Source organism: Capra hircus, chromosome 26 (assembly GCF_001704415.2).
Source record: "Capra hircus breed San Clemente chromosome 26, ASM170441v1, whole genome shotgun sequence".
Lineage (NCBI taxonomy): Eukaryota > Metazoa > Chordata > Mammalia > Artiodactyla > Bovidae > Capra > Capra hircus.
The window spans coordinates 19,010,485-19,023,260 of NC_030833.1; the positions used below are offsets into that span (position 1 = coordinate 19,010,485).

At 41.0% G+C, this 12,776-nt stretch overlaps 1 protein-coding gene across 3 annotated transcripts in view; it reads right to left on the reverse strand.

Moving 5' to 3' along the window:
• Window positions 1-12,776, reverse strand: part of VTI1A (vesicle transport through interaction with t-SNAREs 1A) — a 385,253-nt gene that overhangs the window by 368,908 nt on the left and 3,569 nt on the right. For all 3 annotated transcript variants that reach the window (XM_013975279.2, XM_005698489.3, XM_018041332.1), the window contains exon 2: window positions 5,071-5,129. In XM_013975279.2, coding sequence (XP_013830733.1) covers window positions 5,071-5,129 — 59 coding nt within the window. The remainder of the gene's footprint in view (window positions 1-5,070; window positions 5,130-12,776) is intronic.

The window sequence follows — 12,776 nt, forward strand, 5'->3', positions numbered from 1 at the left end:
ACCAGAAACAAGAGTGATACTACTAGTTTTATATTATCACAACATTCACATGGCCAATGTCAAGCGGAATACATGGTGATTATGAGACATGCAGTGTCCAAGAGATTAATACCAATTGTTCAACAGAAATACAACTAATCCTAACAAATAAAATCATAATGAAGTTCTTTTCTTAAGGTCCTCATCAAAAACACAGTATATAATGATGTGCATCCTTAATAAGGATGCCATCAGAATTAAGTCAGCTGCATAGACATTTTAAACAAGCAGAAACACATATCTAAGACAAAACTCTTCATATTAGTAACAACTGGAGATGACCATAAGCTCCACAGGGGTATAACCATGTTTTACAGTTCTTGGTACAGTGAAACTTTGGTTATTAGGAAAGAAGCTTTCTCACATCATCATGTAAATCAATGTCTCCAAAAGAGGGCAAACCAATGAACCAAAACACAGATTTTGATGGCAAAGACAAACAAAAACCCTGCTACTGAGAACTTAACAACGAGCTAAGAAGTTAACCCACGATCCAAAGAATTGACCAGTTGTACTTCCCTGGTGGCTCAGTGGTAAAGAATCTATTTGCAACGCAGGAGACCTAGGTTCGATCCCCGGGAAGATTGGGAAGATCCCCTGGAGAAGGACATGACACCCCACTCCAGTATTCTTGCCTGGAGAATCCCATGGGCAGGGGAAACTGATGGGCTACAGTCCAAGGGATTGCAAGGAGTCGGACACGACTGAGTGACTAAGCATGCACTATGTATGGTAAGCATAGCAACCAGAAGGAAGAAGCGTCTTGGTTGGCAGCTATGGCATATAAAAGTTCAGTCTTCGTACATGAAGGCCAAGAAGCAGGAGGAAAACAGTTGATTGTAAAAAAGAAAGGAAAGAGAAAAGAATTTGGAAAAACACAAACAAAACACAACTTTCAAAACAGAAGCAAACATGAGAGGCCGAGGATTAGAATAAAGCTGCTCCTGCAGAGACAGTGAGATTAGAAGTAACTCTTACAGAGTGTGGGCTTCCCAGATAGCTCAGTTGGTAAAGAATCTAACTGCAATGCAGGAGACCTCAGTTTGATTCCTGGGTCAGGAAGATTCTGTATTCTTCAGCTTCCCTGGTGGCTCAGCTGGTAAAGAATCCGCCTGCAATGCAGGAGACCTGGGTTTGATCCCTGGGTTGGGATGATCCCCTGGAGAAGGTCAAGGCTACCCACTTCAGTATCCTGGCTTGGACAATTCCAGGGAATGTATAGTCTGTGGGGCCACAAGGAGTCGGACACTGCTGAGTGACTTTCACTTTCACTGTTACAGGGTATGGAATGCACAGGCGTTCTGACAGCTAGGAAAGAACTGGAGATGGGCAAGACGGAGCAGCAGCTCTGCAACTTGCCGCCTGAGCACTCACGGACATGGAAGGAAGTGTCTGTGGTGTAATCAGTTCAGTTCAGTCACTCAGTCGTGTCCGATTCTTTGCGACCCCATGAATCGCAGCACACCAGGCCTCCCTGTTCATCACCATCTCCCGGAGTTCACTCAGACTCACATCCATCGAGTCTGTGATGCCATCCAGCCATCTCATCCTCGGTCGTCCCCTTTTCCTCCTGCCCCCAATCCCTCCCAGCATCAGAGTCTTTTCCAATGAGTCAATTCTTCTCATGAGGTGGCCAAAGTACTGGAGTTTCAGTTTTAGCATCATTCCTTCCAAAGAAATCCCAGGGTTGATCTCCTTCAGAATGGACTGGTTGGATCTCCCTGCAGTCCAAGGGACTCTCAAGAGTCTTCAACACCACACTTCAAAAGCATCAATTCTTCGGCGCTCAGCCTTCTTCAGAGTAGATGGTGACTGCAGCCATGAAATTAAAAGACGCTTACTCCTTGGAAGAAAAGTTATGACCAACCTAGACAGTATATTCAAAAGCAGAGACACTACTTGGCCGACTAAGGTCCGGCTAGTCAAGGCTATGGTTTTTCCTGTGGTCATGTATGGATGTGAGAGTTGGACTGTGAAGAAGGCTGAGCACCAAAGAATTGATGCGGTGTAATGGGCAGCTATTATCACCTACTGCTCAGAACCCCCCACCCGTCTTGAGCAGCAGGCCTGCCGTGCATGGCCCTGCTACTCAGGCACATTAGCTTGGAGTGCCACCCCTTCGAGTCCTTTGGAGACAGTCATCGTGCCTCAAGGCAACTGAAGAGTCTAAGAAAGTTCTATGGAAAAATATCACTGTTGTCAATGTTTAGTTGCTCAGTCATGTCCAACTCTTTTGCAACCCCATGGACTGTAGCCTGCCAGGCTCCTCTGTCCATGAGATTCTCCAGGCAAGAATACTGGAGTGGGTTGCCATTTCCTTCTCCAGAGGATCTTCCAAACCCAGGGACCGCGTCTCATACACTGCATTGTATTATAGGCGGATTCTTTACAGCTGAGCCACCAGAGAAGCTTGGAAAAATATTGGGTTGGCCTAAAACATTCATTCAGGTTTTTCTATAACATCTTATGAAAATACATGAATCAATTTTTTGGCCAAAGCAATAGTAACCCAAAAAAGACCTATAATTGGAGAATTCTGTTTAAGCTACGGTTTCCAAACTTGTTTGAACAGGCAACACCAGTTAACAGAAACACACTTTGGGAAACTGTAGTAACTATACCAATACTGAAGGAACACCAAGTGGTACCCACCAGTATGAAGAAAAGCAACACCCTCATTTAGGACCACAATGCAGGAACAAGTCGAATCATACTTGCAATACCAGTCTTTGAAACCCCAAATTAGGACACAATATATTTCAATACTTTTTGTTCCTTGATTTGAGAATTTATTAGTATCAAAAAGTTAAAGCTCTGGGTTTAGCATACCTAAGTCCAAATCCTTACAGAAGCACTAACTGGGTGTGGGACCACAACCAATTAATCTTTCTAAGCCTCAGTTTTCCCATCTACAAAATGGGAATAATGATGTTCCTCTGTGTATCTCTCACACTTCTCCATGTCTTGCTGCAACACCAAGAATGCAAGGCCCTGATCACTCTTTTCCCAGGCAGGGAGCAATCTGGGGGTCAGAAACAATGTGTGCCTTGGGGCAAAGACCAGGCTTGCTTACAGGCTGCTATAAAGCAGTATCCTTCCCAGGCCCCGCGTTTCTCTCCTATAAGATAATCCACTGACGTGTAGGCATTTTTCTAGGCAAACATGCATCAGCCCTGCCAGGGGCCAGCGTGAGGAATCTCACCCGTGACAAGGTCATGAGGAAGGAAGCCTGACAAAACGCAAGGATGTGATCAGGCTTCAGGGGTTCCCCCTGGTATTTCCCAGGCATGTACCCCCAAAAAACAAAAATTTGCCAGCCTTTGTACTCTGCTTTTTCACTTTTCTAATATTCTCTGGAAAAAGTCAACTCAGGGCTTTAGTCTTCTGCATTTGAAAGGGATGTTTCAGCTCAAACCCCCTCTGATAACTCTCTAGCTTGCCTAACAGGTTCCCCTGGACCTCTTACAGCTTGTGAATTGCTTACAGCCCCCCAACTGCGAGAAGCACAAAGCTTAAAAGCATCTTAAAGATACAGAGCCTTTTCTAAAGAGTTAAAAATCATATTGGTGACGGGTTTTCACTGTTGACTCAATGACTGCTGCCAGGCCTCCATATTCTTTATCTTTTAGGCACCTGGGAGGATGTTAATCAATGTAAACGGGATATGGAAAAAGATATATAATAGTTTTGATGTTAGCAACACTAGACTTTTGAGTTAATTACTTTTCTTTTGTTATAAATCACTGTACTCCTTTTACTTGTTATAAATTGCTGTATCTTTGCTATGTAAGAATGTAACTTTATTTAGTGCTTTCTGAGAGTGGCACCAGACTTTGGGAAGATCAACAGAAATAAGTTTTCAGGTTGACAAACCCTTATCAGAAAAAAGGCTGTAAAATGTTAATTGGCCCTTTTGGCCGGAAGATGATGTAAATTACCTAAGACTTGGGTATACAACTAGGTATGCAGAGAGAAAAGCCTGGTTTTGATAAGAGTCTGGGCTGCTAACACTGCATAATTTTGTATTACCAATTGATCTCTATGTACAATCAAAAAGGTATAAAAGGCCTTTCTAGACAATAGAGGCCGGGGCCAGTCGCTGGACTGGTTTCCCCCGTGTCTCCTCTTTACTCTAATTTCAGGCTGAATTTCCATCTGGAGCGGGGCAGCTCACCACATCTACTTACTTACCCTGGCTTCTAAGACCTGCGCAAAAGGAAGCCTAAGGCGGGGCACCCTTTGATATTCAAGTGGGCGCTGGTGGCCCAACGTAGATGGTGCAAGCTCCTTGTCTGGAACTTTATTGGCCTTCCCCGTAAGCCACATTATTCAGCCTTCTTTCTCCACTAAATTTTCCTGCTATACTATTTCTTCCTAATCTCTTTTTATATTTCTATCTAAATAAGTTTTTCCCTCGCCTATCCATCTCCCCTTCAAATTACCCTGGATCCACCAGGGCTGGACCCCGGCACAACCCCTTGGCAATTAGGACTCAGGGAACTGACACAAGCCTGCTGAAATTTTGGCAGCAGCTTTTGCTGTGAGTAATAAGAGCCTTTTTTCTATGACGTAGGAATCTAATGTCTTCTATCAGCATCCTTGAGATTGTGGCAAGCTCACTTGCAAGCGGACAAGTAGGGAAAAGCTCAATCCTTAACAGTTTTTGACAAACAGTTCCTGTCTCATACAGATTTTGTGAAAATTAAATAATATAAAGCAAATAACATGCTTAACCCATGTCTGGTACCTAATAGACCTTTAACCAGGGTTAGCTATTTATAGCTATTATGAAAAGTATTATGAAGTGATAAAAATTCAAGTGGGCATTTAATGAATCACCTTTATTAAGAGGAATAAAATCCCAAGAAGCTATTAAATTCTCTCCAATGTAGACACTGATGAATTCTTAATCATTGAGCACTTAAGCAGGTATGCTTCACATTTCTACAATGAATAAATGAGGCTTAGAGGAAGGCATCAGATTAAATGGCTCTGGTAGTGTTTTAAATATGTTACTAAGTCTGTACATACCAGTTCTTTCGCTTCTTCGAGCTGTTTCTCCACATTTGCAACCATCTGCTTCTTCTCATCTGAAACAAACAATAACATCAAGAAATTGCTAAGGTTACAGATAAACTTAATATTTAAAAACTTCTATTTTTATATATCTTTTTTTCCATTCTGATTAACCAGAGTAAAGAATTAGCATATCAGGCAAATGGCCATATCCTTCTTTGGTGGGTTAGGAAATACTGTAAGACACTGATTCTAGGCAGTCTGGAAATACATAATCCTGTAGAGTACTGAAGAGATGCTGTAACATTTTTAAGAAAAAACAAAAATTATTTTGCTCTTTACAAGAGACTGTGTCAACAACAGATTTAGAGGTGGCATGAGGAATCTGCAAACTCATTAATTTAATAAATTGGGAATAATGTACTCATGAGGACAACTTAAAAATTACATATTAAAAAAAAAAGGTCATGTATAACAAAACAAAAACCCACAAACTAAAAAACCAAAAGTAACATATACTAATTACTAAAACTGAGCAAGATCTTACCATCCTTTAAAAAACTGTGCTCTCCTTAAGAGATGAATGTAATGGAAGAAAGATTTGAAGTCAGAACTACTGATTCTAAACCCCAAACCATTATCTACTCATGGTTATGGGATATTGGGTAAGAAAGAGTTTTTAGCTGAGACTTGGTATATACTCTCTGAACTGGAAACTAAATACATCTACTTGGACTCTTTTTAGCTCAAATAAGTTGATGCAAGAGGAATTACTTCTAATTTGTGAAATGCTAAATACCTACATGTGATTTCTTCAAACTGTACCACAATCAAGCTATAACCCAACCACAACTCTCCATTCTAGAAGAGACATGTTCTAGCAGATAGTTTTGGAAAAATTATCCTTACCCTCATTCCAAGTCTATCAGCCCATTTATTTCTCCCCTGAAATCACCAGCTCTTTGAAGTTTTATCTAACCCAACAGAAGAATTAACTCCTTGCTCTTATAGAAAGTTCCTAGATCTCTTACCTAATCCTCATGATTTCTCTCTCACACTCACAGGGCTGATTTATCTTCTACCTTGGAGGCTCTGGGAAGACAAGAACCATGTCCTAGTTCTATAGTCTAGCCCTGAGCCTGATGTATAATCAGTTCTCAAATCATGGTAGTAAAATGAATAAATAGTGCAGTGAGTACAAGAATTTATGAAAGAAGCTATGCTACCAACCACAATGGTTTTACTTTCACCATTTAATCCCTCTTCCCCCATTTGATCTTCCAGAAATGTGGCTCTGGTTGAATCGTTTGAGCCTGGAAGTCAAGGCCCTCCACATTCCAGACCCAAGCAACTTCTCCAACTGTATTTCCAACTACTAGCTCTCTAGTATGTGCTCTGCATGCTATCCATTACTATCCAAGTGCAATTTTATTCCCTGATCTAAGCCTTTGTTCAAGGTACTATTTAGGTTCTTTGGTTGAATACAACAGAACTGATTCTGGCTAACCTAAGCCAAAAACAGAATTTATCAGAATAATTCAGGGTGGCTCACAGGGTCCCATCACATCATGGCAAATAGAGGGGGGAAAAGTGGAAGCAGTGACATATTTTCTTTTCTTGGGCTCCAAAATCACTGCAGATGGTGGCTGCAGTCATGTAATTAAAAGATGCTTGCTTTTCAGAAAAAAAGCTATAACAAACTTAGCATATTAAAAAGCAGAGACATCACTTTGTTGACAAAGGACCATATAGTTAAAGCTATGGTTTTTCCAGCAGTCCTGTATGGACGTGAGAGTTGGACCACAAAGACAGAGCACCAAAGAGCTGATGTTTTTGAATTGTGGTGCTGGAGAAGACTCTTGAGAGTCCCTTGGACTGCAAGGAGATCAAACCAGTCAATCCTAAAGGAAACCAATGACTGAATAGTCATTGGAAAGACTAAGGCTAAAGCTGAAGCTCCAATACTTTGGCCACCTGATGCAAACAGCCGACTCATCAGAAAAGACCCTGATATTGAGAAAGATTGAAGGCAAAAGGAGAAGGGAGCAGCAGAAGATGAAATGGTTAAATAGCATCACCGACTCAATGGACATGCATTTGAGCAAACTCCAGGAGATAGTGGAGGATAGAAGAGCACGGCATGCTGCAGTCCTTTGGGCTGCAAACAGACTCGAAATAGCAACTGATTAAAAAGAACAAAGAATCAATGGAAAAGGTGCTCCCAAGCTCAGGGAGGACAGTACCCTGGTGGCTCAGGGAACCAAGGGAGCAGGAATTTACTGACAGTCTCTGCAGAAGCAGAGTCCAAATTTCAATTTCTGGCAAAAATTCACTGACTGTCCTCCCTTGAGTAAGGTATTTTCTTCTTGACCTGGACAGGGCATGGCAGCCTGTCAGTTCCACCAACACTGAGTTTAGAGAATTTCTCAAAGGAAAATGGAGAAGATGCTCTCAGAAGATAGAACAGAGGGTTCTGGGCCTTCGGAAGCAGCAGGTGCCCACTGTATCCACTTACTGCAACTCATTTAGTCTTTCCCCTATTCCATCTGCTGAATCCAACTACCCTTCCAGGTGACCTCCCAGGACATGATCTTATCTCCTCTGAATTCCTAGACCTCCGTGCTCTGCACTAGCATCTCTGATGGATATTAGTAATTGGTTCCCTTCAGCCTCATTTCCAGCTCCTTGAAGGCAGGGACGACTCTCAACACATCTTTGTCCTAATTCCGTATTTAGCACAGACAGTTGTATATGGTAGGTGTGCACTCTGTGTTTACTGAATGAATCCACGAGTCTTATAATTCAGCATCATTTTTGTTACTCACAGAGAATAAGAAAAATTGTAAAAGGTCATCATATAGTCCCACTGTTTTTAAACATGGCTGCTCTATTTCATATTCAGTGTTCCCATTTAATTTAGCTTATGTTTTCCAACTTCTCCATCTCATTTTTTGTTGTTCTCTCTCAAGCCTTTATCAAACATAGTAGAAAAGCTTTTGTATACATACATATATATATATAGTACACATAATCTATATATATTTTAGAAACCTTATGAATGTTTGTCTAGCTAAAATATTTATAACATTTTGGTTCCACTTGTTTGACCAAGTATGAATAGGATGCTAGATTTCTAATTTAAATGCACCCAAAACTTTGATATAGTTCCATTTATTTTGGCATCTAGTATTACTCCTAAAAGTCTAGAAAGCTTATTATCTCAGCGATTTAAAAAGTTGTTTTTGAATGAGGCTTGAAACTTCTAATCCAATTCTGAGAATATAAAAAGATGTTATGTTGTAAAAAACATCAAACAAATAGGAAACTGACATGCAATATAGAATTATTAACTAAAGTACAGATTCCATTCAAATTTCTCTCTCTCTCTCTCTCTCTCTCTCACACACACACACACACACACACACACACACACAAAACGAGAGAAAGAAAAATTGTATCAGTGAGGACTGGGGCAAATCTCCCAATTAGAATGGCAAGTTTCTCTTTATGAAAAAATAATTAAGACAAACCCATTCTAGAATGATTCGTGTGAATAAAGGACTGGAGTTGGAGACATTAATATAACTCATGTTTAGCTTATTATAAATATAGATGGCCTCATACACAAAGCTCTCAGTATGTATGTATACATGAGTTAGCATACACACATTTTTCTTTGCTGTGTCAGCTAAAAGGGTCCAGAAGTAATAAAACCTCAGTACCAATGTGTGCACCTAATGTCCAGATCTTGGTTTCTAACACCATTTTTCAATAACAGGAAAGAGGACTCTGCTGCTGATTCAAGGACTGGTATACGAAAAATACAGGATGATTCTGGAGTATCTTATAATATCAGAAAGTAAGGAAATGCTAATAAGGAGAGAAAAAAGAACACCACTGATGGGCATATATCAAAATGACACAAAAGCCAGCTGGAAGGAATTCCAATGGTCAAAGCTGCAATAATCTGAGCAGCAAAATAAAGTGGTATTGGAATACAACACAAAGTATAAATGAGTCTGTGCATATAAATGACTGGATTAACAAGTGGAGGAGAACAGACAAATCTCTCTAGAAGAATCATATAGAAGAATTCCAAATAATTTACATAAATCCTCAGCCTTCAAGGGGATGAAGCATGATCCCCTACTCCTTAAGTGTGGGCTATGCATATGATTTCCTTCTAAGAATAAGGAAAAGAGGGAAAAGAGTAACTTTACAAGAGAGAAACCTGACAAATACTACCTTAGCCAGGTGGTCGAAGTTAATATTAAGACTGCTAAGTTACCTTACAGTGTGAATTCTTGACATGATATGATGAAAACGGTGGTCTACCTCTGTGGTCTTCCTCTCAAAAACTTATAACCCTAGTCTGATGATGAGAAAAACATTTGGCAAATCCAAACTGAGGAACATTCTATAAAACAGTTGGTCAGTATTCCTCTAAACTGTAACGTCTTCAAAAACAAAGAAAGGGCTGTGAAACTGTCACAACCAAGAGGAACCTGAGGAGTCATGATTACTACAAATGATTTGTAGTACTCTGGACTAGACCGTAGAATAGTAAAAAGACACTAGATTTTAAGAAGAAGAAGAAGAAGAAGAAGAAGAAGAAGAAGGAAATCTGAATAAAGTATGGACTTCAGTTAATAATAAGTAGCAACACAGGTTCACTTGCTGCAAGAAATGTATCATATTAATATAAGAAGTTAACAATAGAGGAAATTGGACATGGACTACACAGGAATTCTCTGTATTATTTTTGTGATTTCTCTGTAAATCTAAACCTGTTTTAAAATTGAACATTTTCTTAAAAAATCAATGAAGCTATTACTTGCCATGCATGTGTGCATAGTGGCTTCAGCCATGTTCAACTCTTTGTGATCCCATGGACTGTAGCCCACCAGGATCCTCTGTCCATGGGATTCTCCTGGCAAGAATACTGGAGTGCGTTACCATCTGCTCCTCCAGGAGACCTTCCCAACCAGGGATGGAACCTGCGTCTCCTGTATCTCCTGCAAGGCAGGTGGATTCTTTACGCACTGAGCCACCTGGGTTCAGTTCAGTTCAGTCGCTCAGTCGTGTCCAACTCTTGCGACCCCATGAATCACAGCACGCCAGGCCTCCCTGTCCAACACCAACTCCTGGAGTTCCCTCAGACTCACGTCCATCAAGTCGCCGATGCCATCCAGCCATCTCATCCTCTGTCATCCCCTTCTTCTCCTGCCCCCAATCCCTCCCAGCATCAGTCTTTTCCAATGAGTCAACTCTTCTCATGAGGTGGCCAAAGTACTGGAGTTTCAGCTTTAGCATCATTCCTTCCAAAGAAATCCCAGGACTGATCTCCTTCAGAATGGACTGGTTAGATCTCCTTGAGTCCAAGGGACTCTCAAGAGTCTTCTCCAACACCACACTTCAAAAGCATCAATTCTTCGGCGCTCAGCCTTCTTCACAGTCCAACTCTCACATCCACACATGACTACTGGAAAAACCATAGCCTTGACTAGACGGACCTGGGTAGCCCAAGGCTATTACTCAGTTTAACTAAACTATTTAAGGGATTAGAATGTGGGTATGTGAGTGTGCCTAACTCAAGTCCTATTCACCCTACTTCAACTCACTCTGCACCTGAGTTCCTGAATTAGGTCTGGAACCATCTCTTCAACTCTAATTTTATAGAACAAAAATATAACGCATGCAAATCACAAAACAGAATTTTAAATTTTCTAGTAGCCACATTTCAAAAAGTAAAAACAAAAAAAAAAAAACAGGAGAAATTCATTTTAATATTTTTTAATTTATTAATACTAAAAACATTGTCATTTCACTACAGGGCAACAGCTACATTTCAAGTGCTCAACAATTACACATCAATATTACAGCTCCAGAACCACATGTATGTAAAGCAAACCACAGTATTCATAAATAAAAGCAGACTTTTCTGAATTCTCTTATTACAATCACTTTGCAAAGGCAAGAGAGAATCATGGATGAATGTCACAGCTTCTTCCACACATTGCCATGTCTAGACAGTGTCCAAAAGCCTCCAGGGATGGGGCATAATCAATTAGCTAGACTGAAGCATTTCCTTCCAGAAAAGACACCCATCTCACCCCACCACTTCCACTTCTCTCTCTGACTTCCTCCCTGTTACCCTGAGTTCAGAGTCCAATTCCAAGTTTGTATCCCAAAGTGCCCATCACACATCTCCCTTCAAATGCAGGTGCTCATCAAGAGACATTCACTCTAGCACAGAAAGGAAACAAAATTGAGGGTCAATGTTTCTTTAAGAGTTCAACTGATATCACAGAGTCTGAGAAGCTAGGTGCTGACTAACCCTACAGCTGCTGTCTTCACCACTGCAGTATCAGTAGCTGCTAATTTATCATGCACTCTCTTACGGGAGGAAAAATTGTGCTAGTTATTATATGCTTTCCCCTTCAAGGATCACAACTATGTTGTGGCAATGGGGCTTGTGTAACTAAGGTATGAGCCATGCCATGCAGAGCCACACAAGATGGATGGGTCATAGCAAACAGCTGTGACAAAACATGGTCCACTGGAGGAGGAAACGGCAAGCCATTCCAGTATTCTTGCCTCAAGAATCCCCTGAACAGTATGAAAAGGCAAAAAGATATGACACTGGAAAACAAGCCCTCCAGGTTGGAAGATTCAACATGTTACCAGGGAAGACTGAAGGGCAACTACTAATAGTTATGAGATGGTTAGACAGCATTACCAACTCAATGACCAAACTCTGGTTGATAGTGGAGAACAGAAGAGCCTAGTGTGCCGCACTTCATGGGTTGCAGAGAGTAGCAACTCAGCAACTGAACAACAACAAAATCATACGCTTTATTTCAACTGACTTTTACAACACTGTAAGGGTGAAACTATGCCAAAGCCTTTGACTGTGTGGATCACAAGAAACTGCGGAAAATTCTGAAAGAGATGGGAATACCAGACCACCTGACCTGCCTCTTGAGAAACCTATATGCAGGTCAGGAAGCAACAGTTAGAACTGGACATGGAACAACAGACTGGTTCCAAATAGGAAAAGGAGTACGTCAAGGCTGTATATTGTCCCCCTGCTTATTTAAATATCATGCAGAGTACATCATGAGAAACGCTGGGCTGGAAGAAGCACAAGCTGGAATCAAGATTTCCAGGAGAAATATCAATAACCTCAGATATGCAGATGACACCACCCTTATGGCAGAAAGTGAAGAGGAACTAAAAAGCCTCTGGATGAAAGTGAAAGAGAAGAGTGAAAAAGTTGGCTTAAAGCTCAACATTCAGAAAATGAAGATCATGGCATCTGGTCCCATCACTTCATGGCAAATTAATGGGGAAACAATGGAAACAGTGGGAGACTCTATTTTGGGGGGCTCCAAAATCACTGCAGATGGTGACTCAGCCATGAAATTAAAAGACGCTTACTCCTTGGAAGAAAAGTTATGACCAACCTAGATAGCATATTCAAAAGCAGAGACATTACTTTGCTGACTAAGGTCCGTCTAGTCAAGGCTATGGTTTTTCCTGTGGTCATGTATGGATGTGAGAGTTGGACTGTGAAGAAAGCTGAGCACCGAAGAATTGATGCTTTTGAAGTGTGGTGTTGGAGAAGACTCTTGAGAGTCCCTTGGACTGCAAGGAGATCCAACCAGTCCATTCTGAAGGAGATCAGTCCTGGGATTTCTTTGGAAGGAATGATGCTAAAA